The sequence below is a fragment of the Opisthorchis viverrini genome, assembly GCF_000715545.1.
Source record: "Opisthorchis viverrini unplaced genomic scaffold opera_v5_233, whole genome shotgun sequence".
In the NCBI taxonomy this organism is placed as follows: domain Eukaryota; kingdom Metazoa; phylum Platyhelminthes; class Trematoda; order Opisthorchiida; family Opisthorchiidae; genus Opisthorchis; species Opisthorchis viverrini.
The window spans coordinates 548,559-576,336 of NW_008751886.1; the positions used below are offsets into that span (position 1 = coordinate 548,559).

The 27,778-nt window shown below is 46.8% G+C and overlaps 1 protein-coding gene across 1 annotated transcript; it reads left to right on the forward strand.

Annotated features, from left to right (window-relative positions):
* Window positions 1-296: 296 nt before the first annotated feature.
* On the forward strand, window positions 297-22,456 carry T265_08645 (hypothetical protein; the record flags this gene model as incomplete). Its single annotated transcript, XM_009174511.1, has 6 exons — window positions 297-1,124; window positions 8,332-8,533; window positions 8,569-8,778; window positions 12,287-12,476; window positions 16,880-17,186; window positions 22,145-22,456. 6 exons carry the CDS (start codon window positions 297-299, stop codon window positions 22,277-22,279), a joined length of 1,872 nt encoding a protein of 623 aa, XP_009172775.1.
* Window positions 22,457-27,778: the final 5,322 nt, after the last annotated feature.

The following is a 27,778-nucleotide window of genomic DNA, read 5'->3' on the forward strand; positions in this document are numbered from 1 at the left end:
TTCATAGGTATCATCAACTACTACCGGCGATTCATCCCTCACTGTGCAGATCTTTTGCAGCCACTGACCGATTTACTTGGCTCCAAAGAAAAATCTGTTACTTTGCCCCCGCCGCCATTGCCACTTTCGAAAGATCCAAGCAAGCCATTGCTCAGGCCACAAAGTTACCCTTCCTCGGTACTCACGAAAGCACAAACCTGATTTTGACAACTGATGCTTCGAACGCTGCCGTCGGTGCCGTGCTTCATTAAGTTGTTAACAACACATCTCAACCACTAGCGTTTTTCTCGCAGAAGATGCAGGCTGCCCAAACGCGTTACAGTACTTTTGGTCGTGAATTACTCGCAATTTACCTTGCTATTCGCCATTTCCGGCACTTGTTAGAGGGTAGATCGTTTACCATTCAAACCGACCATAAGCCACTCACCTATGCCTTCAACGCCAAGCCTGATCGATATTCACCACGCGAGATACGCCATCTCGACTATATTTCACAGTTCACTACCGACATTCGGTACACTCCAGGTTCGGACAATGTCGTCGCAGACGCCCTATCCCGTCCTGACATAAACGCTCTTCACCCTTCCACGCAGTTGGACCTAGCCAAGCTGGCGAACCTTCAAAACAGTGATCCTAATTTTTTGCCCATTCTATCGTTCCCTTCATTTCAAGTCTCTTCAATTCCGTTACCCCTCCAATCCGGAACCATTTTTTGTGATATGTCTACCGGATCAGCTCGCCCAATCGTCCCCGAAGCTTTTCGACGCGTTGTTTTCGCCCACTTCCATGGATTTTTTCATCCAGGAATCAGAGCAACAAGGAAGTTGATTAGTGCACGCTTTGTATGGCCCTTCATGAATAAGGACCTGACATCCTGGGCCAAACAGTGCATCGCCTGTCAACGCAGTAAAGTAACTCGGCATACGAACTCACCTATCGGTTCATTTGCCGTTCCTGATGCTCGATTCACACACGTCCATCTCGACATTGTTGGTCCTCTTTCCCCATCAAACGGTTTCACTCATATCCTTACCATGATTGATCGTTTTACCCGTTGGCCAGTAGCTGTACCCATTTCGGATACTTCAGCTGAAACGGTTGCTTTTTCATTTTTGCAGCACTGGGTGAGTAATTTTGGTATACCTTCCACCGTTACTACGGATCGCGGCTCACAATTTCAGTGTAATCTCTTCCGTGAGTTTTCTACACTATTCGGTTTCCATCACATATCGACTACCGCGTATCACCCCTGTTCTAAAGGTTTGGTTGAGCGTTTCCATCGATACCACAAAGTTGCATTGACTGCGCAAATTAACCTATCTTCATGGTCCTCTCCTTTACCCCTCATTTTGCTCGCTATTCGCTCCACTATTAAGGAGGATCTTCCCTGTTCCCCAACCGAAATAGTATACGGTAGAACTCTACGTCTGCCCGGTGAACTAGTTTCCTCTTCTGGCGGACAGCCCGAATCACCCGTTACATTCGTCTCCCGTTTGAAACAACAAATGTCCGAACTTCGTGCGACACCGACCAGACGATCAACGCGAACGGAGCACATCTCAACCGAACTCTCTTCTACACCATTTGTATTTGTCCGACATGACGCAACGACGAGTCCCCTCTAACCCTGTTTTGATGGCCCCTTCAAGGATATCGAACGTCACTCCAAATACTTTGTTTTAGAGAGAAGCGGAATGCGTGATACCGTCTCCATTGATTGGCTGAAAGCTGCCTACATTGAAGCACCCGGGACCACATCCAGCAATCCTGCTATCCCAACAACACACACCTACGCAATATATCCCTCCCGCAAACCTCACTCCTTCCACTAGTCGTTTCGGACGTCGCGTCCGTCTCTCTCAGCACTTAGCTGATTACGCAACTTGAGGTGAGAAACGTGATTCGTTACTTTAGTTATTTGAGCGTTTTTCCTTTTCACGGTCAACGCTCTAGTGTGAGAGCAGTGTGGCTTGTTGTACCTTTGTTTTACTTCCATTATAACACTACGTATTTCATCAATTGCATGATCGTTTTTTGTTTGAATACGAAAAACTACAAAAACCCGCACTTGTACAATTTCACGAAATACAAGCGTGGTCACGTGCTTCGACTATCTCTTCTGATTTCGCTCGCGCTTGCAGCGGTCATTCGCAAGTCTCATGTACTAACTCTGGTACCAAAACATTTCAGACATCTTCGGAATCTATTATATGTGGGAACTGTTCAGAAGAAGACCTCTGGACCAACATGATTTGACTATCGTTCATTCGCTGGCCTGGGCCAACGACGAACTATTTTAAAGAGAACAATTGTTAGTGAGTCCGTTCCATCTGACTTCTTTATTTTTGTATAAACAGCCTAGCGTAATTATTTTTATTTCTTTGCCACACAATCCTCGTAAACTAGCTTATTGGGTAGCAAGACCACTATATGATCAAATGAATGGGGGAATTAACGTATGGTCAATTTAGATGCAACGCGGATATTGTAGAGATGGTTATGGAGGCGAGCGTGTGCGGCAGTGCTATTTTATGAACCCTGAACTGGATGAGGCCGGAACCAATGCAACAGATATAGAAAATTCTCAAGATGAATTGAAATAGCCAGCGATTTTCAGCGTGTTATATGTTCCTTATGTGTAGGGTTTACAAACACAAGCACGACAGCCGATAGTTGGTTTCTCAGAAAGAACCCATTTAGTGAGAGGATGGGATTGCGATTAAGTAGGCGATTGAGCTTAGAATGGTTAGGATTTACGGTGAAGACAACGGGCTGTTGTTCCCGTAAAGATGTGGTAACTTTATAAGGAGGCAGAAATGGAGTGATCTTACGACTGACCTATGTGCACATCACTTTAGCATTAACTTTGTTGCGTCCAGCGGTGCATATGAATCTGAATATTGATATTGCAACATTGGGGCACATACGAAATTTTCATCGTCGACGGTGAGACTAAATAAGCGGGCGGTTTACCATTATAACAGTAAGAATTCTAAAACATTTCGCAGAAGGTATGAGGTAGATTGAGAAGTGTATACATTTTCATTCCAAATCTATCGCCGAGTGAATGCAGTTTACGGAAAAAAATTTAGCTACTACTCATTACGGTTTTATCACTCCATTTGATGATTAGTTACGTTTTCCTAATTCGTTTTTATAGTTTCTAGGCATTTGCATAGTGGCGCGACAACCCATACAGTTGTGATGATGCTGGACCGTCTGGATATCACGTCAAGAATCATGCATACTGAGGGCCCCATGATAAACGGCAGTGGCCTGCCACCGCAATCCGTACTTTGAACCACAGGTGATACATATCCCAAAGTTTAGAATCTGGTTTTACCCTACCAGTTGGCCAGATTTCTCAAACTGTCTTCTACTGTATTCAATAGACTGTAGCGTTTAAATGGATGCATCTATAGATCACACTTCAGGGGTGACCTATGAACGCCATGAAAACCGCCCTGATGTTATACTCCTGATGATTTCCTGCACGCTCGCAATGCCATATCATGGACCGTTTTTCCGCGCGTCCGTCCATGAAAATTGGCAACATAAGTGATGCACGCGGAGATCTACTGGGGATATCACTAAGCATGCATCTTAGTCAACACTCGCTTATTTTTATCCACAATATTAGGAAGGCCCGTGCCCGCCTTGAAAAATCGAGGTGAGTTGGGATCACGTGTCCCCCAGCTATAGATGGGTCGCCAGAAGGAAAACGATTCTTATGTCCAAACGAGAAGATTCAGTGTTACCTCCACCGTCCTGTCATCTCGATATTTTTTGAAAGAGATCTTCAGTGATCTGCTCGCTAGCTCCTGTTCTCCACTACATCCCTAGTATCCAGTCCCCTAGGCATATTAAAGATAACTGGCGTGCAGTTAGGTGCAAAATTTTTATCGCCTGCCTGGTTAGCTATCTTTATTTTAGATCATTTCTTATTCCTTGGACGACCCTCTCCTGCAAGCGTTCCGTGGAGCACACCGGCAACGTTTCCATTTGGTATATGCCTACGCAGATGCGGTGCCATTGGATGAGTTTCAGCTCAACACACTGATTTTCTTAACTTTTCTTTGGGCGACCTTGCGCAGAACGTTCAAAATCGGTTTCGTCTGTCTCACGTGCGAATAAGTGGAATAATTTCATCGCTGTTCGAGCTATTCACGTAGTACACACGAGCGATTGTTGAATTTGATCACTTTGCCATAACATTTAAGGGATAACACTCGTTATTTTGCGCTAACTTACTATTTCCACGTCCAGTCTTAACCGTGACATAGATTTATACAGGCCGCCCTGCAACCATCAATAGACCATAACATATGCGGCCGAACTGGCTGCCAGTCAAACGTAAAACACGGCATGCAATGCCACACCAGCAAGACCAGGTGGCATTTCAATTGCACTGGTTTACAGGACGATCAAGTAAGCCAATATGCTAACTCTTCCGACCCGTTTGTCTGCGCTAGGTGTCTTTACATTAAGGGTGCAATGCATGTCGCAGCTAAGAAGGCAAACAAAAACGAAACCCAGTCCCCATTGCTGAATCAAAAGGACCAATGTGAGTGTTCCGCTTTGACCAGGATACTTGACGGGAAACTGGAGCCCCTTTCTAAAGCACTAGAGTATGCAAACACAAAGAATGCAGTGACCTGAACACAAGTTGATAAAGAAAGTTTCTTCGCTGAACGAGTACCTCACGCCGTCCATCCCGGGTCCGCCGGCCGCGAGAAAAGCCATCAGCCTTCTGACGAAGCAGTAAAGACCGCCACAGCGTCTCTGGTGGGCAGGCGCCTGAGGGGGACCAGATTGATAGTCTAGGGGTCATTCTCCAGAAGAATCCCGACAACGGAAAGGCCACAGTCGCTTCTTAGTAGTGTCTTCACTAAGCCTGATCACCAATCGCTTCACGCACAATGGTTACACCAGAAGGGAAGCAAGCAAACACTTGGGCTTCTAGTCACACTTTCCTCCCCATCTGCCGTACAGAAGATCGCGGAGCGGGCTGACAGCATTCAAATGATCAGACGTCTATCTGAGGATCACCCTCAAGAGGCACGAAAGCTGGGTCACAGAAGTTCTAGGTTAGAGGGTGCGTAACAGGCTTCCACTTGGTGCCAGTTCAGCCGCCCCCAAATTCATGGCCATACTGATTTTAGTCATAGACCCTTGTGCTCCCAAAAGCATCCGACACAACCGGCTGCGTCTCCGAACAGCAGGTTCTATTCGGCCAACACAGGCCCCTCGTCCGCCAAAGGCAGAATTGCTCTGGAAGAGGCAAGCCTCACGTTGAAGTAGCGCCCAAAGAACGTGAAGATATCGGCGCTTCTGTCCGTGACAGGCGACAAAGGTGCAGCAGTGAACTCCTCACCAAAGGCACAGCTTCTGAACTGGACTGAGTCAGATATGCGGGCACAAGCAGTGAGGCCTGCCGACCATCCCCCGATTGTTCTCCGCGCTCCTTCTAGAGCCCGGTTCAAAGAACCCTTGGGCACATTTAGGCGAATCCTGGTACTGGCATGCATACCGCCCCGCGCTGAGAGCACAAAGAGCAGTGCTTCACTCTTTTCTTCACTTGTGCCTTTCAGGTGAACGACAGCCTCTGAAAGACAAAAAAACTGACCCGGGAAACTTGGGCAAAAGCCTCGATCGTGTTTATCAATCCGTGAACCCGTGAAGCACATGTGACGGACTTACCGCTCCGCATTTATATTACTCGGCATTTCGTGGCACGGAGAGTCGATCGGGAGCACAGGTGTACAGCATTTCCATCGGTGTGTACAGCTTTCTGGGGAAAAATTACAATGTGTGGAGGCAGCTCTCCACCCAACACCCAAGTTGCTGGTCACCTGACACAGGGGATCAAACGCGAGAACAAGCCGAGTCGGATTTAGAAGTAGTCATAAGAATGCCTATTCCCAACTAGTAAGTGGCAACCGTTTGGCATGGTCATACGGTTACAGTCAGAATAGAGCGCGACCAGGGTTATGTGGGTGATGGGGATTGCGCGAAAAAGTACAATGTCATAAGTAGTGGGCAATAACTGATGTGGACTTGACTACGCCTAAACCGAATGGGAAAGAAGACACAGTTGCCAGTTCACTTTACTCTTTATGGCGGGGAGTATATCAAGTCGAGACGGTGCCATTAGCCACACAATGCTTTTGGTTGCGAAACGTTTGGGATTGAAATAAAACTTTTGCGCCAAAATGCACCACTTTGTTGTGTATGTGCTCATACCAAAGATTATCCTGATCTACATTCACATTTACTCAGCTCACCAAAAATTTCATTATCACTGAAGCAATCTTACCACTGGCGGAAAAGTTCGGTGGAATGCTTTTCTGCGATGCCTAGACGGGGCTCAAAAGTTTATACTCGTATCCTGAACTCAATTGCATGTCCCTCCTAGTCCATCAGGGACACGTCGTAGCTTTCGAAAATTCAGTTCCATCGTTTGAATACTGAGCATTTCTGAGACAAGATAAGATCGTTAATGTTTGCAGGTGGTGTACGAAACCAGAGAAGGGGCGAAAGAGACATCGTGCTCGTTTCAGGATGCGAAAAATGATGAACCAGAACCACAAACCTGGTGCCGTGGCTGGATCGTCCTGGTCTGCCGCGTCAATATGAACTAAAGTCTAAAGCCATTGATAAGGCCTATTCGGCTTCTGACTGTTGGGTTTATGGTCAGGGTCATAAATAGCAATAGTGGGGATGACGGAGTAAAGAATTCAGTAGAACGCAAAAATAGTAGCCCCAATCTCATAATCATGATCGTCTGCATTATAATCGTCCAAAATATTTGAAATCCAAGGGCATAGTTTTAAAATGCTACGAGAAACCACGGCTTAACACAAATAAATATATCAAAACTGGAGGCTCCAAATACGAGGGTAAAAATGATAATGGTGAACGAGTCAAAATGCACTTCTCTGTCGGAAGTGGGCGAATGCTGGAAGAATCTATATCGTTGCCGTTCCGAGATCCTAGATTGGTGCATCTAGTTAATGCTGGTGACAGCGAACGGACATCTGTCAGTGTGTGCAAAATTAGGACCGCTTTGTGGCTTCATTTCATCTCCCATTAATTAAAGTTGGAATCCACAAGAGTGAATTGCAGCCTGGAGCTAGCTGCAACGATAATTTAAACCGTATCATGATAGCCGCTTGTCCTATGTGGCCAGACTCATTGAACCCGGTTTGGGTCGTTGCTCTGCACAGAATGCCCACACAGATCCAAAATTGTCGAATGTCATAGCCACAACCTGGAACGAAAGTCAACATCAGGTGTCTCTTTTGTAACCCACAGCATCTACCTGACATTTTCCATTTGGCGTCCAAGCCACCCCATCGCCCTGAAAAGGCCAATCCCGCGGAGTCTGCTCAAGATAATCTGACGTATCCTCCTGTATTGGTTGAGAGCACTACCGCAGCAGGTAGAAGCATCCCGAACGCTGGTCAATGAGTTGTTTCATCTCACACTCGAACGGGGTGTCCGCTCAAAGCCCAGGCCCTGTTCTTTGCGGGAGTACAGAAAATTCGCCACGATTATGCCTGTCGCCCTCTGTGGGAAGAAGAACCACGTCATGAGCTTCAACTTAACATTGGTTAGGCGAACGCGCTTCATGCACCTCGGTGGTACCCCTAGATATCAGAACACTTCCGTGCCTTGAGTCAAATATGTCTCCGGCGTTGCCACACTTCCATCAGCAAAAGTTCTGCAACCGGGCGCGAACACGTGGTAATTGAAACTGAGTCGAAAAGTTGCTCAGCCTTGAGCCACCCATAGGATCACTCGCATCTCCAAACGAAAGATATAAGATAATTCCTTTTATCATGTTGTTTTTTGCTCTCCTTATTTATTGCCGCCCTGTACAACTGCCGTTAAAAAATGACCGCACAAAAAAGCGCGTGCTTTGAAATATCCCTTAGTTTCAAGGTCGGGCTAAAAATGGTAGGTTGGTCCTCTGACTATATTGAACTCTTTTGTAGGGTCAGAGACAGTCCAACCAAGAAAGTGGGAAGAAAGATGATAAAGTATTTTGATATCCCTCAATAATAAACTTGTTCAGAGCAAACGCAGGGAGTACGATCCACCCGTTCCCACTCGCATGGGAAAACACAAGCGCTCTAAAGGGCCAGACAGTGCGAGCAAGTTGCCCCAGGTCACCCCGCACACACGATGCAAGCTCCGGCTTCTAAAAATGGAGCGTATAAAAGATTATTTGTTAATGGAAGAAGAGTTCATAAAGAATCAAGAACGGTTGAAAACAGATGAAGAACGCCATGAAGTATAAAATTCGTGTTGTGTAACTGTTATTCTTAGGAAGAGAGGTCGAAAGTGGATGACCTAAGGGGTACACCGATGTCTGTCGGAACATTAGAGGAAATTATTGACGACAACCACGTGGTGGTTTCCACTTCCGTTGGAAGTGAGCACTACGTCAGCATTCTTTCCTTCGTTGACAAGGGTATCCTAGAACCTGGTTGCTCTGTGCTTTTGAATTACAAGGTTTGCTCTCCTTCATGTGATTACTTTATCCTAAGGTGCACGCGGTGGTAGGCGTCCTAACTGACGAGGTTGATCCCATGGTGACTGTAATGAAGCTTGAAAAAGCACCACAAGAAACCTATGCAGATATCGGCGGACTAGAGGCGCAAATTCAAGAGATCAAGGAATCTGTGGAGCTCCCATTAACCCATCCAGAACTGTACGAGGAAATGGGCATTAAACCCCCCAAAGGCGTTATTCTCTATGGCGCACCCGGAACGGGTAAGTGCTCGTTTCTGATACAAGTCTCGTAAGTCAGAGTAAGGGATCAGTTGTCTGCTTCATCTTCATCCATAGTGCTCTTGGTTAGTGTTAGACTAGATAGGAATTCGGGAGTGGAATTCTGGTTTCAGGTCACGGGTTCAAACAACAACTCTGCTTAGCGGGTGTCGGAACACTTCTACAGCTTATCACAATGGTCCTCGTGGAAAGTCTTCAAAAGATTGTGCTTGCGACCAGCTTCTGGTACAGCGTCCACACCTCTTCCAGCTTGTCACATAGACGCAAAGGTTCGCCTCTTTCGTCGGATCGTGAGATGAGCAGATTTCCTCATCGAGTGCTGTCACATTCGGTCGTTCCTTTTGGGACAGAAGTGACTATATCAGGATAAAGCCCTTATTCATGGTTTTGGAATCAGATTAGTGGGCACTGGTTCCGTAACGAGGCAGTTAGAAAGCGCGTTTTCGGTTGTGTACGGGTACTTCTCCAGCTTGTCACATAGACGCAAAGGTTCGCCTCTTTCGTCGGATCGTGAGATGAGCAGATTTCCTCATCGAGTGCTGTCACATTCGGTCGTTCCTTTTGGGACAGAAGTGACTATATCAGGATAAAGCCCTTATTCATGGTTTTGGAATCAGATTAGTGGGCACTGGTTCCGTAACGAGGCAGTTAGAAAGCGCGTTTTCGGTTGTGTAACGGGTACTTCCATTGAAGAATGTGTCCAGCACCAGAAGCTGCGTTGGTTGGGACATGTGTTACGTATGCCGAACCATCGTTTGCCGAAAGGAGTGCTGTTTTCCATGCCCAACTCAGAGTGGCGTAAACAGAGAGGTGGCCAACCCTTGACTTGGCAGACGAGTATGAAGGAGATTACGAAACGCTTGGGTGCTGTCGGTGCTACTCGCCTTCCAGGATGGGGACCGCGTGATCCTCATTGTGCCTGGTTGGAGACACTACAAGATATGGCTGCCAACCGATGTCAGTGGCGTTCTTGTTGTTTTCAGTTTCTATCCAGATTGCCCGAGTGAATGTCTGGAGGTGTAGGCACCTCGGAATGATTGTGTTAAGCTGGCACTAAGTCCCTCCCCCGTCCACCTTTACTCTTTTCTTTACAATAAGGCTTTCAAATAAGTCATGGTTGTACGGCAGTGAAGCATCGGTGTTGACCACTGATGTCATGCTGTCGATGATGATGATGATGATGATGATGATGATGACACTTTGTGTGGTCGAAATTTAACCTTCCAGAAAACCGCAATCATTTTTTATCGGCTTCAGTGACAATATTGTGCTCGAACTGTTCCTCCTACTGAATGATAATCGCAAAGCCATGTTTCATTCAGGCCGCTTGACTGTGCATTTTCGTTGACTTCAACATAAAAAGGTAGACTTCTGATTGGCTCGTTCACCTGACTTAACAGGTCGTAAGGTCGAACTTTTCGTGACTCTCATTTTACAACTGAGTCTCAGAGCACTGCGGTGGCTTTGTAAAACCGTCAATATATTATTTACTTACCCATCCCAATTTCTTCACTTTTGGTTCGTCCGCCCAACTCATCAGGTCACTGTCGATCGCCTCCCGATTACTCGCATCCACCTAGTTTCACCCGTTATGCTCATCCTTGTGCTTTATACGTGGTGCTACAAGCTGCAAAGAAATTAAACCCTATCGCTGTGTGGCGTTTTGTGTGCCTCGGTGACCCGCTTAGCTACGCTGGGATTTGAGTTTCTCACCGCAGAGTTCATTCCTAAAAAAAACTCGTTCAGTTCTAGCACCCTTTCGGATTCTAACTGCCATGCCACTCGAAGGTTGCACGAGGGCTGGGATACTGCCAGGTTACCGAAGCCTAGACAGGGGAAGTCGGGAGGCAGAGGTCGGGTTCGAACCACGGACCTTCTGGTCAATAAATTCGCGCTCTATCCACCTGGGCCATCTCACCCCTCATACCAGGCTGGTCAGTGAATAGAGGCCTGAAGAATAAACTTTCGTGCTCCCCCAGGTTGGGGATTGGCACAGTCATGGCAACTTCCTTAAAGACTTGTACAAGTGTAATAGTGTGCCGGCATCCGCCCGTTGCCTAGTGGCCAGACGTTTGAGCCTAGGCTTTGGTTGAGGACCCTAATCGTTCCGTCTAGATGTGGGTGCTCTGAAAATATCCTAACCCGCATATAACCATGAACGCCACAAACAAAACTATCATGCCACGTCCGCCATCGCATGGTGTCGTCAGCCGGGTCACCTTGCTTGTTGCGTTCAGCAGGGCGGGTAAGCAAAAACATNCCACGTCCGCCATCGCATGGTGTCGTCAGCCGGGTCACTTTGCTTGTTGCGTTCAGCAGGGCGGGTAAGCAAAAACATACTACAGCTCGCGTCCCTATTACATTTTTATATATACTCTCCTGTACATCACTCCACCCCAATTAGAGTGCTATCTCCGAAGGTCCCAGCAGTAGGGCTTTGTTAGCCATGCATCACACTCAGCTGCAAAAACTGTGTTCCACTTCAGTGAACACTTTGAAGCCTGTTTTGAAACCCTGAAGGCAGGTATACTTAGCTGTCTTTAATGTGCGCACACTGAAGCAAGCAAGTGGCCCTTGTTCGCACGCTGGATTTTCTCTGCATTGGTGTGTGCTATCTGTCAGAAACAAGGCCGCAGTACTCAATTTCGGTAATAGGATCATTTGTCCCCTCGATCTTTCCCAGGTTCCAGTTGCGTATCTCTGGTGATGCGGAAGCCTCTGAAATTGATATGCTGGGGGGTAAGTTTTGTGTTTAATGATCTCGCGGAAGCGTCCCTATTTTACAGGGTACCCATTGACAGTTGCCTCCGCGCTGCTCGCTTGGCAACATCTGTGAGATGACCTCGAGAACTTGAGGTCTATTGCCCCCCGTTTATTACCTGTGCTTATGCTCCGATGGACTGTAGCCGTGAATCTGCCAAGAGTGATGTTCTTTTCCGATCGGCTAAAAGCTCAGACCGTTGTGGTGGTGACATGAACGCTCAAGTAGGTAGACTAGGCGCTGCCCAACTGGTGGTCCTCTTGGGTTGGATATGAGACGCACGGAAAACAGAGAGTGGCTCTTCTTTTCAGTACCAATTCCTGGATCAGCTTAAGTCGCTAGACAACGTGCGGCCTATCAACAAACCTGGTACGTTCGCAGCATTCAGTCCAATATCAATTGTTGTGATAAGTTGTGCGTGTTTTGGGCTAACTTTCTGCTACATTCTTTGAGGTGCATTCGATTTCTACCCACCCCGCCCCATATACACAGAAGAGACTGATTCCAACTGTTTCTTGAAGTGGATATTCTGAAAATTTGGTCAGCTCCGAACTGCAAGTCGTGTATTTTATTTCGGCTTCAGAATTTGGGATGCACGGTGCTTGTGACTGAGTGAGCCTGTAATCTTAGTCCATACTAGCTACGTGATTTCTGTATCAGAACAGTCTTGTTTTCCCACATTCTGGTAGTGCAACCAAGGATCAAAATAGTCTACGTTTTCTATCTTAGGCAAAACACTTCTAGCAAAAGCAGTCGCGAACCAAACTTCTGCTACCTTCCTCCGCGTTGTTGGTTCCGAATTGATTCAAAAATTTCTGGGTGATGGTCCGAAACTTGTTCGTGAACTGTTCCGTCTAGCAGAGGAGAACGCTCCGAGCATTGTTTTCATCGACGAAATCGATGCAGTTGGAATTAAAAGGTAAGTTGTAAAGTCTCGATCTTCTTTGGACATCACTTGGTGAAATATCATCACATGAATTCAACCATTCGTGCAATTATACAAGTATACGTTTTCCACCTCTCTTCCATTCATTTTAACGGCGAAATTAATCTTATGGAGTATCTATGACGCACAGGAGCATGTGGATACGGTGTAATTTCGGTCTCACGCCTGGTTCGCCCATCCGAAGCAGTGTCCTTGTCCCGATGCTATTAATCTTCGCGTTTACTCTAGTGATGTTCGAAAATTGATTGCTCACTAATTCCTGTTTCGTCTCGTGAATGTCCTTTTATGTGGAACTTTATCACATGGATATTGGAACATTCATTTCTATCTATCAGCTATGAACCGTGTACCATAGGCACATTGGTTAAAACTGCTGCAGTTCCCATCACCGGAAAACGGGAAGTGGAATATACAACCAAGCATTGGAGGCGAAGGCCTCTTCAGATCTCTTGGAAATTGGGTAGCTACACATTGAAGGTGATAACTTTGATGCATGAACGCCACTGACCGCCCGATTGGGCCATTTCTGCCAATGTCATTAACCATTAGTGATTTGAGTCCCGGAGTCCCCATGCAGGGAGGCGGCAGTTTCTTATCCGATTAAGTTTACTGATAAGTGTTTCCGTACCTCATTGTCGGGTAATACAGTGTCCGCCTCTCGCTCGCTTCCACTCAGCAAAGGGCTGGGCGAAAAGAGCCCTGAGGCAGACGGTCTTCTGGCATGCAGAGTACATGACCCAACCAGCGCAACCTATGAAGCGTGAGTAATTCATTCGGTGAGGGAGAGTTCCTTCTTCGTAAGACCATCTGGCGTACCTCAGCATTACTAATCCGATGTTCCCACCAGACTTGACAATGTTTCAAAGACACCGATGATAAAACACTGACATCTTCAGTATGTCCTCTGCGCGTAGAGACCACGTCTCTGTTTCATAAAGCAGTATGGATCGCACTACCGCAGTGTAAACTCTTCCCTTGACAAACAAGCTCACGTCACGCCGGCGTCATAGGTGTTGCAGGCTAGCAAAAGCTGCCCTGGCCTCCGATGCGAGAAATAATCTCATCTCCAGCCGGTCCACCGGAACTTATACAGCTGTCCATGTAGACAAATTTATCTACCACGGATTGGCTCACCTGCAAACATGAGGTGTGGGTTTGATCCCAGCCAGTCTATCTCTCCCGGTAACCCGTCAACCTGTAAAAAATAACGCCAGAGGACAAATTAGATGCCACGAATACCAGGCTGATACCACGATGGTTTTCATACGACGTTCTTGCTCCCCTTTAAGAAATTGAGATGACGGTCGAAGAACTCCATTCGACTGATATTCTTTTTCTTTCACATGCACACCACTCATTTGAACGGTCGTCCTCCCATTTGGGCGTAATGATCCCGGTGAATCCACACCAAACGGAAGCACTGGACTCGAGGTTCGCTCTTATTAGAGCTCATCAACAGTACATATCCAAAGGTCGTGCCGAGATTTGAACTCCGGACATCTGACATGCGAGACGAGCGTGTTACCAATACTCCACCCACGCATGCTGTACGCATACGAATTTTCAAATCTTCTGCAGTATGGTTGTCAGAGTGTACACCAGGACCTCACCACCTTTGAAGAGCGCGGGGTGTAGACCATCGGGAACAGGTGCCTTGTCGCGCTTCAGGATTGAAATATCACGTTGAATTTCGGTTGCTGATGGTGGGTTGGTATCAATGTTCCATTCGGGACCTCCTGGTCCTTCCAGCAGTTGTGTTGAAGGAGGCAAGTGAATTGTTTTTTGAAGTGGTCAGCCCACCACTCAGAATGGCCTTTGAGGGAGTGAATCGCTCCTCCTTCTCTTGCGCATAGTGTCTCACTGTTACCTGTCTTCTTTTGACCCTTCGATCGAATCGGTTGAAACAGAGTGCGGCTGTTGCCTTCAGCGAAAGCCTTCTCCATTTCCTGGGCCTTCGAAATTCACCAGCGTTCTTCGTCATTCTTCAAGCTCCTGATTATCCGGTGTTTCAGGGATCTGCGTCCACCATCATAGTCGCTAGTTGCTGGTGTGGCCTTTCTGGCAGCAATAAGATCTGTTGATCGCGAAGGTATCCAGTGTTCATTTATTCGAATCAGATGGGCTGAAAAACTGCTCTGAAAACTGAGAGCATTGCATCCTTAACTCGCCTACATTCGACCTCCTAGAAACTATCGTCTTTCTCGTGATTGTACATTTCCAGTAGTTTACTAGCCATATCAGCTCTTCAACCACTGAAAATTGTCAAAGTTGATGAACAGAGCTGCTCTCTTTCGGTACACGTAGTGCTGGAGGAAAGCGAAGTACTAAGCGCGCTCGCACGATAGCGTGATCAGTACACCAGAAGGAATGACGACCTTTAACTGAGGCTCTCCATCGGCAACTGATAGCCATATGGTCTAACTCAGTCCACGACTGTCTTGTGCTAAGTGCTAGGTGAGTGCCTTTGTGTTGAAGTTCATACTGTCCAGGAACAGACGATGATCTGCACACAACTGGAGAGGCCGCTCCCCTTTATTCATACTCCTAGCATCGACTCCAAATCCGCTATCTAACTGTGCCTCTTCTGGACTTCATCGTTCAACGTGGGCATTCACATCACCCTCAGGATTACTATATCCGTCCTTGCTGACCGAAGCAATCGTGACAGATCTTGATAAAGCCCATCCTTCTCAGCCTCAGAACTGCTACCTGTTGTGGTGTATGCTGATACTACAAACACACACCGTTTACCGCATCGACCTGTTAATCTTAATTGAGCCAGACAACCGCACAGCGCACAATCGGGGGTGCAGGAAGTTGGGCTTTACTGTCTCACTCTTAGTGCAGCTGTGAACAGCAGGTGCCTTGTGAGAAGCACCGGACTCTGGTTTTAAAAGTATTTCGACCGTATTGAATAATGCGCCGGTGGTCACGGTCAACCGTGGGCGATCGGAGTTTGCGGCTTTTGGGTCGACCTGTTCTAACCCGTCCTTCCTCGGGGGAAGGCAGGATCGCTGCTGGTCCTCTGGAGGAAACACCTTATTGCCTTCACACTCGTCACAGAGAACAGTACGAATTTACCTCCAGAGCGCATCGTTATACTCGTGGTGCTGGAACTCGCTATTCTTCGTCGGGCTGCTCCCCGTTGGCCTTCCTGGCATGGCTGAACCCTCACGGACTGAGTTCCAGCCAATATAGCCTGTGGACCATTGCAGTACAGAAACCCGATCACCACGACAAGGTGGCAGCTTCAGGTCGGGGATATTGAGAAACTGCTCTTAAGTCTATAGTTCCAAATATTCTACCTCCATTTCTGTGCTAGGTGCGTTGAAAATAGCGTTTAGATAAATTTCTGATGCTCAACTCCTGTAGAAAAGCCACCCATGAAGAACTTTAGGTGCGGTCATCAAAGCGAACCTGTTGTGGGGAAGGAAGTTAAATTAGTAAATAAACCAAGTAGTTAACGCCACCATTTCCCATTGCGGTGTCCTTTTCATGAGCACCTGATCACATCATTTTGAATCGTCCTTATGACTGTCAGTTCCTCATTGTTCCACAGTTTCCGGTCAGCTCATGGTTTTGCGTTCTCATCAGGCCATTGTTCTTTATTCATGTGAATTGGATTTGACCCCCTGATAAGTCTTCCATTCGTTTGCTTACTCCGTCCATGTACTTGTTTTGTCCATCTGTAACCAGCATTCACCTTGCCGTAAAAGCTATCTTGTCCAGTACTAGTATATCTGCATGTGTATGTGTGTGAATGTGCGCCGCTGACCTAATTGCGCATTCGAGTTCGTGCCCCGTTTGCTGAGCCTTCCCCGACATGTTCTCTCCTAATTTGTGTGTAATCGCACCGTCAGCTACAATCACGAGTGTCCTCGGAAGGGACACCGGAAACCCACACTACCGAGCCAAAATTTCGTTCGTCGTTGTTTGCTGTGCGGACTTTCAAACTTCACTGTGCCTGTCAGTGACAGTCTTGAGCACTTGTTGAGACCAGGAACGTGGACAGTTGAGGCTTTGTCGCATAACTTTGATCACGTTTGTGTCAAACTTTCGAACCCATTCCTTTTGAGAGATGACTCAACTGGTTGGAGTGCGAATGTACTGACCGGAAGGTGCGCGGTCCGAACCCTACCCCTGCCTCTCGACTCCCTCCGTCTAGGCTTGGGCAGTCTGACAGTATCCCAGCCCTCGTGCTTCCTTCGAGTGGCATGACAGCTAGGCGCCGGAAAGGTGTTACAGCTGAACGATTTATTTTTTATCTATATTTCGTTGGGTGGCCCAAAAGCATTTTGCTTCCGTTTAGTAGACATCTTCGTTTCACTCGCTGTAATCCACTTTACCCTTGTACTGTCCTTTGTGATACTTTGTAGGTACGAATCTAATTCAGGTGGAGAGCGTGAAATCCAGCGTACTATGTTAGAGCTGCTCAACCAGCTGGACGGATTCGATTCTCGTGGAGACGTTAAAGTGATCATGGCAACTAATCGGATCGAGACCTTAGATCCTGCCCTAATTCGACCAGGTCGGATTGACAGAAAAATTGAGTTCCCACTTCCCGATGAGAAAACAAAAAGACGTATATTCAATATCCACACCAGCCGGATGACTCTAGCTGAGGATGTCAACTTGGAAGAATACGTAACATCGAAGGACGAGTTGTCTGGAGCCGATATCAAGGTAAATTCCACTTTCCAAAAGTCCACCGGCGCACATTCTGCATAAGTACGCGAAACTGAGAGTGGAACCAGACCTCAGTTACTGCTGTGGGCTTGAGCGTAAAAATTTCGAAGTCTGGTAGCTCAAGTGCTGGGATGTGAGCAACCAGTTGTGTGGTGCATATTTCGATCTTTAAGATGCTTTCTCAGGCGTCTTTTTTCGGAGCTTTCGCACCCTGATACTGTCTTAGCTCGACCGCTTCCTTCGGGTCCCAGGAAAGCTGTGCTTGAGCTAAGCGTGTTACTTAGTTGGACCAAGTTGACGCATGACAAATAAGAAATGACCACGAATTCAGCAAACGGCTTTTGGGTTTGCTGTATGTGTAGCGCCCCAGTCACCCACATACTTGACTGTTAAACTCACAGTCGCTCACTGGATCGCGAGGCTTGTGTTTTTTTCCCATATACACAAACACGTCGCATTAAGCTGACTCATCGGACATCGATTGTCTGCACGGCCTAGTCAGTGTAGCAACCACTCATGTGCCGACGCGCCCACGTATACGCACTGCGATCTACGTAAAGGAAAACCGAACCCAGTCAGGACACACAGACTCGCGCGCGCGCAGGGAGCAAGGAGTCAGCCAAGCACTCCAAGTCCACGGACAATCATAGAACACGTGTAGCAGCCGTACTGCGAAGAAAACACGTTCCCACCGTCCGGACTTTTTACCAAGGGACTCTCACATACGATAAGTTCCCTTTTGACTCGCTCCCATTTCGCATTGTATTTATTTTTATACGTATCGCAACTATGCTAAAAACTTCTATTAGTGCACATACACCATCTGATTTGTATTATGGCTATCGCCAGCTGTGCACTAATAATTGTTTTTAGCATGGTTGCGATACGTATAAAAACAAATACAGTGCGAAATGGGAGCGTATGTGAGAGTCCCTTGGTAAAAGTCCGGACGGATAAAATCAAGAAAACCCGTAGACCCCTTCACTACAATCGCCACATCTTTCGTGTTTACTGATCTTTAGTGCTTCGGGGTGGGTCCACTCCAGGTTTGTTCTGATTCCTGACTGGACTGCACTTGCGCAGTGAAAGTCGATTTACTGGTTAAACTTGTGTTTGCAGTATGATGGCTGGGTGACGTTCCAGCTTCTAAACCTCATTTGTTTTTTTTTGGAGAGAATTATTTATGCAGGGGAGGGCGAGATGGCTCAGTGGTTAGAGCGCGAATTCACTGTCCGTAACATTCGTAGTTCGAACCTCTCGATTTCCCCTGTCTAAGGTTGAGCAACCTGGCACCGAACAGGTGCTACAGCTGAACGATAATTCATGCCTCTTTTGCTCCGTCGTTCTCAGACAGGTTTGTCTGACTGTTTGACAGCTTGTAGCGTTAGTATTCGATGTAGGCTTAAGTCTCTACAAGATGTCATATTGTGATATAGGATATCGGAGGTTGATGTCGCATTACTGTAGTGTAGCATTTGTCGAACTGATCCAGCTTTTGTTTGTAGGTTGACTGGATACCTTGTGGATTGCGAAAGACCCTTTTTCTCAGTCTAGCCGCGATGAGAGTAATTGTTTTACAACTTGGAAGCCCTGGTCTTGTTTACGACGCTAATTTTATTCACTCGCTACATCGAGCAGCACTGAACATCCAGCTTCCTCTTCATTATCAGCAAAACTAGATGAGAGCACTGGTACTCGAATGCCATTCACTCGCGCCAGTCAGTTTGAATAAGGCATTACAATCGAAGAAAGAAATGTGACGGGCAAGAGGATCTAGGGCTGGGCTACAACAAGCATCCGAAGTGCCCATACCTCCAACATTCAGCCAGTCTGGACGGAAACTGATAGCATGAACGCCACTGACATCGGTTAGCTGTCATGTAGTGCAATGTTTCCAGCCGAACACAGAGTGGCGCATGTGGGCCCAATTTTGCGAGATGAACAGTGCCCAGTTTTTTCATAACAACTTTCCTTTCCTCCCGCCACATCAAATTTCGTTCACCTCTGGGTTTTCGCCACTTTGAATTAGGCACAGAAAACAGCACTCTTCTCAGTAGGCGGTAACTTGGTATTCGTAACATATGGTCCAACCACCTTAGCTTGCAATACGGGATGCAATTTTTAGAAAAGAAATTCATGCTTCACTAAATTCCTCATGCGAATTCACTGGTTTTTAGCCGATTCCAGCTGTAGTTCTGAGACGTCCGTGGTCATAGACCTAAACATGTCTCCGATTCTTCGCCCGAATTGGCTTGCAGCCGCAGTGTAGCTTTATCCACACATCACTCAGGACCCACTGAGATTCCTTTTCGTTACCACAGGTGGGATCATTCGGGCATTCGAGAATTTGTCTCGCCTAAGCTAGTGCAAACTTTGCGGTATTTATGAAGCGCTCTATACTGCTGACGAAGCACGCAAGTAGTCTATGGTCTGATGTCCAAGCTCCGCACCCCGCATCGGATGGAAGGTGAAGATCTTTATACAAATTATGGAACCACTGCAGTGTTGGTTTATTTTTGTTTAATACTCAATGAACGTCTAGGAAAGTTCCAAAAGACCCCAGAAACACTGTGCAGATGAGATGTTTACTTTCGTATCGAATGGCTTGTGACCGCTTAGTTCATATTTGCTAATGAACAGCTCCCAATGACGTTGATGATGTGTCAGTGGTTGACTGCGATGCTTCCAGCTTTGAACTGGCAGTTATGAACGCCTTGGTAGTCGTACTGATTCCATCCGAATATGCCCTACTACGAGAAGTGCAACCTGGTCACGTTTGCTTTATACAGGACGTATCGTTTTGTTTCCACCTAGCTCTCTCTTGGCTGTCATCACTTACGCGTTGGGCTTCGTACGCAACATTAATTTAGTGGTAAGAGCTCTTGGCAAGATACTCAGGGCCCACTATTCGTTTGTAAAATGGACGTAACACTGACGCAGTTTGGCGAACAGCTCTTTGCTGTAACTTCGTTTTTCAAAATACCAGGGCTACTACAAAACACCCGGGATTTTTAAAGCGCCTCAAAAGCCCCAGTTTATCAGTAACGTTTTATTCATACACCATTATTGAGCCTAAATTTACACTTTGAACGCAAGACGCATGCTAAACGGTGGACTTTCTGGAACTCTTGTTCTTGATTCCTAGTTAACGAGAGTGGATTGTTCTTCGTACTTTAGCGGTACGTCACACCCGTCTACAGCATACCCTACAGGCGTTTCTAATGGAGCGTCGAACAGGCTTGGTGTCTCCCACACTGGATCACTCATGACAATTAACCACTGAAGTCAAATTAGATGTAGTGCTAACTTTAACCGGTTGTTTGTCGACAGCGACTCTGGTGGTGAACACCATTGCTTCACACTTTGATTAATCGAATATATCGGACTTTGATCCTTAACTCCGATTCCGAAAATCTAGAATCACTTTTCAGTACAGCCTCGAGAATCGGAATGAGGGAAAATACTCCAAACCTGTTGTCGTAAGTCATTTTCTTCTGTGGATTTTCATAGTTCGCGAGGTTACCTGTTGCGTGTGTATCTGACCAGTCGAGCTTATTAGTGCACAGATTATGATAGCCATAGTTACCATAGTGGATAGTAGTTTGCAGTGGCGAGTTGCACCATGTATAAAAATAAATGCACTACAAGTCAGAAGGGAAACCTATCGTCTGTGGAAAACTCATGGAAGTTCCTGGGTGAAAGTCCGCACGGGGGAACGTGTTTTCTCCACAGTACAGCTGCTACAAGTGTTCCGTAATTGTCTCTGAACTTGTGGAGTTTGGTTGACTTCCTGCCCCTCTACGCGCGCGCGGGTGCAAGACGGGAGCTGACTTGTTGTCCGTCTGGTTTCCAACCGGGACAGGGTTTTGTCACGTGATTTGAGTGTTTGCCGAACCAAGGGGTCGCATGATCTAGTGAGCACGGATGTACTAGACAGGAAGCGAAGCTGTTTGAAGGAACAAGGAGGTAACCGCTACAAGCTCCGTGGTCAAAACGCGAGTGTGTGAATAGTTTGACTCCAATCCTGATTTTTTTATTGTCTCCGTGCCTCCTTAGAGTTGCACAGCAGCAGCGCACCGAAAGGATCCACAGCTTAGTGATTATTTCACATTGTGTTGCTACTTGCACTTGGCTAGATCAGTGTCCTGAGTGGTAGGGACCACTAGGGACTACCACAACTGTGCTTGCTTCTTGCTTCAGTCTTCTCTGAACTCATATTACCAATATTCTTAGCTGGTCCTGAAGATGGTGGAATCCTGTGCGCGTTATGTTCAATTTGTTTTTTGCCAACCAAACTGGAGCTTTCACTTAAGCTTTGACGTAATCTTCAAGTCATTTACGTCCAATATTATCACCAATTCACTAGTTTTTCTTGCATCTCGGTCGTTATCCGTGACGACGACATGCTGAAAGATTTCCAACAGAGTAGCTCTATGAATATCTACACTTGTTTTACAATTGGCTTCAAAACGCCGCCAGAGTTCCGGTTGGATTGCAAAAAGCTCCACATGTAAGAAACGCCCTATCAATATTACTTCGCGCGCTGATTATTACCAGCATACACACCGGCGAGTTGCCAGCAGGCATTTCACCAGAGAGTATTCAATCGCAGCCTTATTTATGGAATCAACGTCATATATGTCCGCGCTTACGGCATTTGGGGGTATTTCGTTGAATTAAGTATCGTCATCGGGCAACGCCTTTTCACCCGAAACCATGGGCGTAGTGGCTATTTATTCACTAATTTACTGGAAATGCGCTCATGTATTCAGGGGTCGGTGGCTGTTGTAAATGTTGCATCTCTCTTCCGGGCTCATACTGATGGGTTTTTGTTGTTGACGGCATTCGGCCCGACTGTAATCCCCACAATTTGCGAGTATTCTGTTTACACCGCTCTTTTGAACACAATGCTGAACCTATGCTGGCATTCAAATCGTCTCTTCATATTTGTTTAGGCTATCTGTACGGAAGCCGGTCTTCTGGCTCTCAGGGAACGGCGTATGAAAGTCACCCATGAAGACTTCAAGAAAGCCAAGGAAAATGTCCTATACAGAAAGAACGAAGGAACACCAGAAGGACTCTATTTATGATTTCCACCTTTCAGCGGCAGTAAACGCACGCATGTACACATGATGACCTTCTGCTGGGCATTGTCCGGAGCAATGCTCATGCACAGCAAATTTACTGATCGTTGTGGTTTTCGAGCTATTCTAATTTGCGTTATCAACTGTCTTGGTTCTTCAAAACGTGGTTCCTTACCTTACCTTGAGCGGATGAGCCGTCACAGGTGTCACTGTTCGTTGGATAGCTCCTCATCTCGAGTGAATTGGCGTGAGCTAACTTGTCGGTGTCACCGGAGTTTAGTGCTTGGGTGTCTATAAAGGCGAGACATCAACTCACGATGCTTTAATAACAAGTGCGACACAAACATATGGAGACTTCCATGATTTCTTTTCTAAATACGCCACACAGTTCATAATTCCCTGTTTGACGAAATTATCGCGTGGAATTTGGGGCGTGAGTTGATTATCCAATTCTTTAAAAAGTATTTCCCTTCCCCATCCAGCTCCAGGGCTTGGTTGTACTCTTCCCTAGAAATGGGTACAGTGAATCGCCAGAAATGTTGTATAAGGCAGTCGGGTTATCGTATGCCTCCACTATATATCGATATTCTTGTGAAATTCCCAGCCAGCTTCGTTAGTTTACCGTAATATCGAGCGCGAAAAAACGGACTTTTACGTCCAGAACTTACTCTTGCGTTTGCATCCTACTTGACGCTTTACTGCGGCGGCAATTCACATATAGGTTGGCTAGTGTGGTTGCACTCCGCGGGACAGGTAAGCTTAAAGGTAAACAGTTACACAGCAGAGCCTTCAATTAAGGGTAATGGTATTACGTGGTATCAAGGCAAGTTCTCACCGTTTTGTGACCAGTCAAGGCAATCGTGTATTTCCTCCACAAGAGCAGCAATCCCACATACATATGGGAATGGCGATGCTGCCTCTTAACTTGGGGGTACGGTGTAGCGAAGGTCGTCCAAACAGCCAATCTGGTTGACTGTAACCGCTAGCGTTCTATCCAGTCCAACCCAAAACATTTTGCGGTTCCGGACTCAGCTTGGGAACACAGCTTCAATAGACGGCATGTCGCTCTTGGAACTCTCCTCTCCGTCTGCCCCTCTACACTTAGGGAGAACTTGGACCGCTTTTGAATTTATGAACGATACTACTCCAGTGACGCATGCTCTTCAGTGCAACCCGCGGGCGTCCTCGTCCCTTGGCCTTTTATTATTTGTGATGCGATCAATTGAGGACCAAAAGGTCACACCTTAACTTGGTCAATCGTGAGATGCGGAATTTCTGGCCACTCTCGCGAGAGATTATACAGCTACCCAGCGCCTCCCGCTTCTTCGACGAGCGTCGAAGTGACGATACACCAAGCGACTCCTAGCTTTTTGTTGCGTCATTGTCTGTGGGAATGCGGGCTTCTGCACCTGAGGCCCCTGTATCGCTCTGAACGCAGGTCAAGGTCAAGTGCGTTGAGGACACTGACAGGCAACGTACGATCAAGACACAGCATACCATGGCACAGGACCTTCCGTCATCTCTCACGACTCCTGGACAAAGGTTTTGTCTACTTGCCTTATTTGAATTTTGCCGCTGAGACCGACCTTACTGGCAGGTGACAAGCTTAAGTAACTTATCGCTTGGTCCAAGGATCCGGTGCCTGCCAATGCGTGATGGATTTCAAATCCACTCAGGGGTTACTTTTGACCACGTCCACTTGAACTATGTGACGTGTTTATTCAAGCCTGATCATTCTGTAGTGCTTTTTCGTTTTTATTCTCGAATCGGGACATGGGACCGTCTCGCGACATCCCACCTTAATGGACAGTCACGAGTATGCTTATGATCGTCTTCGGCTCTTTTCTCAACAGGCACGAACAAATCGCGGTTATATCGATTTGCCTTCCCGACGAGTGACACCTCTGGCTGTTACTGATTCAGTTGACTAAACAAGGTGAATTAGCCCAGTTCGAGCTCCGTTTAGAGAAGTTTTACAGTTATCAGCGTCCGCATGTCACTTAAACGAGTGACTGATAAAAGAAAATCACCCGCGAACAGCCCGAGAGAATGTTTACGTCCTACCTCGTTTTTTTTTTAATTTCCAAATACCGCTTTCTATACCCGTAGGCACTGCACCAGGCCCTCGGTCACCAGCTATCGATCACTTAGCTCCCGTTTAAACTATGTGAGGTGAAGAATGACCGGTGTGGCGCATGTCCAGACACAAGCAGGTGATCCAATTCGAAAATGGACTACTACCTGTGATCTCCCATAGGTTAGTGAATAACGGGATGTAATCCGGGCAACCAGGATCACGCGGCCTATTGTTTTATGTCATACAGTTTATAGAAGAACCGACTATGTCGTACCCTACCCAGCCGTTGGGTTTCTCCTTCCCATCATCATCATCGACAGCATGACGTCAGTGTTCAACACCGATGCTTCACTGCCGTACTTTCTCCTTCCCACCCAATTCTGTATAACCGTTAGCGGCATCTGCAGATTGGCCGCCAGTTTTCTGAGCGGGCCATCGAAGTAACTGTCTAGTTTACACCTTTGGTTACGAACTACTGGTTATCGTGCACAGAACTGCTACGTAGGCTGTAGTCCCGGGAGTATCGTTGTATCAGAATGGTTTAACAAGACAGTGGTCATTACTACTCTGAAACAAAACTTAGTTTATCCATAAAGTAAATCCAGACTAGTAGTTCCCTCAAGCTGAGGCAAGCTTGCCATAATTGAAACCAACGCGTCCGGTTCAAAAGAACCAGGGAATCGAAAAAAAAGTAACCAAATCGCAACTGAATGGCTGCACAAAACAGCCAATGCGTTGTTTGAATCCACTGAGCTCCTAAATGCGACGAATATCAGTAACACCTATTCCGATGTGCGTAGACTGCAATTAGACGACTACTTCTTGTGCACCTCGACAGGAACTCTGGCAACTGCCTGTAAGCTACAAGTGAACACAAACAAGGCGACATCAAAGAAGAGTCTCTTGTCGTGCTCGCATGCACTCCGCAGGCTGCAGTAGCACAGGCGCAACCCAATAACGCATTGAGCATAATAACAAGAGCCGGCGAACAAGATGCCAAGGATACCGGCCGGATGACCTTCGTGCGACGCCTCTGAGGAAGAAGTCATGAACCGTGTAGGTACAGAGTCAAGCCGGTTCTATTCATCTGGTGAGCGCGCAAAGATACCGTTAAGCCGCCCTCGAGCACTTCATCTGAAGATCGCAGCCATGCTTATTTTTGTCACTACCATTTTGGGGCTATACCGCAATAATGCGAACACCAAATACAGTAGTATGGCAGCTACAATTTTCGATGTGAGGAAAAACGCGACTGGCAGAAGCATTTACACGACCACTCACAGGATGTCTGCGAAACAAGATGACAGCCAAGACCCACAGTCGCGTTGTGCATCAAGAACGAACATTAAAAACACCGACAACCTCATCGGTCATATTTCGGCCCGGGGAACGTCATACACAGCTGAAAGGATTCGGTAGAACCGGGTCTCCGTTAACGACGCACTCCTGCGTCCGTTCTGTTTCTCACGACATGCTGTTACAGGAGCTTTTACTAGTATAGTTACGAGGAACCTTTTGGCACGCTTTTATCCAACACTGTAGAAGTCGCAGATGAATAGGGATCACAAAACGGAGGCTTTGCTTCCAAGTGAGATGCAGACACATGTGATACCAACAGCAACCTACGTAACGACTCAGTAGCTTGAAAGCCCATAGCAGCATATGTACATCCAGAATATCGACACACCAAGTGATCCAGCTGGTGCCATGGGGCCAGCAACATTATACTAATCCAACAGTGCAATCTACACTGAGATGCCTCGTGTTATCTTTTACGGCATCTGGACAAACACCGCATACAACCACAGCAGTCGGTTCCAAGTTCAAAATCATCACGATTTCAATAGCACCGGCTGCAGTAACTGAACCTCGGCATCAATAATCCACATGAACCAGCCTCAGCAAACCGGAGACCTGACCGAAAACGCAAGAATTGTCCAGATAACACCTATCGGTGACCCAAGTACTCACATATTCCAGATTAACCACACCACATTTCGGTTACTAAGCGTTTTACTATCACACTACACAAATGTCCCTGACCCGGCATTATGGCAACACAACGGCCTAGAGCCTGTTTATTACTGATGGTATGTGGGACCCGAATAAGTCTACTCACTCCTCGAAAATATATTTTTAAACGTGTCACGAGTAAGAGACAGTGACCACCAAAATCAGCTTTGGAGCAAGTGGACTTCCGCTATCTTGTGATTTAAGACCACCTTACCAAACCATACCCAACACCAAACCCACCTGAGAATGCCATGCGCATTTTCACGCAGATGCAGGAATGTTTCCATACTGGTCGCCTGTAGCAGACTCCAAAATCACCGGCTGAAGCTGGAGCGACTCATGCGCAATCCCACGATCCCACCATTCTACAGCTGACGGAGCAGAAAACCGTGATCAACATGCCTGACGGAAACGAGGCTGAAGCAATGACCCGTAACCAATCATAAAAACAGACTTTCGACTGTAGCATCCTCTCGATACAAGGCTGCCTTGCAACTCACAGGTACGAGGTCTGAGCTACCGTCAGGACAGACAAGTCTAGCCATTAGTTTCACTGAGTTAATCCATCACGAGTAATATCTGAGCCCTTCAAGTCGTCGGTAACATAGTTCCACTAACAAAGCAGGCCAATGACGAGTGACCAAGACTTAATACCATGGGCCGTTCCTGGTCTCCATACGATCAAAATAAAACGTCTAACGAAGTTTCGCAGCAGTATAACTGAAAGATCTCGAGCCCATGGGGTAACGGTGGATTCTGTCAAGGCAGTTCTTGTGATCACTTAAGGAACGTGGTACTGTATGTACAACGTGTGCTATATCAGCAGACATCTCGAGACAGCTCAGTGGTTCAAATCAAACCTCAGCATCTCGCTTGCTCCTGTCTAATCTTGGGTAGTATTCCAGCTCTCGTTCATCCTCCCGTTGGTCCAGCACCTTGGTACCATACAGCAATGTATTGACCCTGATGCTTCATTGCCATACAACCACAAGCTTTGTCCAATCACATTTAGAGCCTTGGAGTGAAAAGATCACAGAGAGAGTGGGTGACTGGATCTGATGATGACCTATCGCAAACATCCTGCATCATCACCATTATCATCGACAGCATGACATCAGTGGTCAACACCGATGCTTCACTGCCGTACAACCATGACTTATTTGAAAGCCTTATTGTAAAGAAAAGAGTAAAGGTGGACGGGGGAGGGACTTAGTGCCAGCTTAACACAATCATTCCGAGGTGCCTACACCTCCAGACATTCACTCGGGCAATCTGGATAGAAACTGAAAACAACAAGAACGCCACTGACATCGGTTGGCAGCCATATCTTGTAGTGTCTCCAACCAGGCACAATGAGGATCACGCGGTCCCCATCCTGGAAGGCGAGTAGCACCGACAGCACCCAAGCGTTTCGT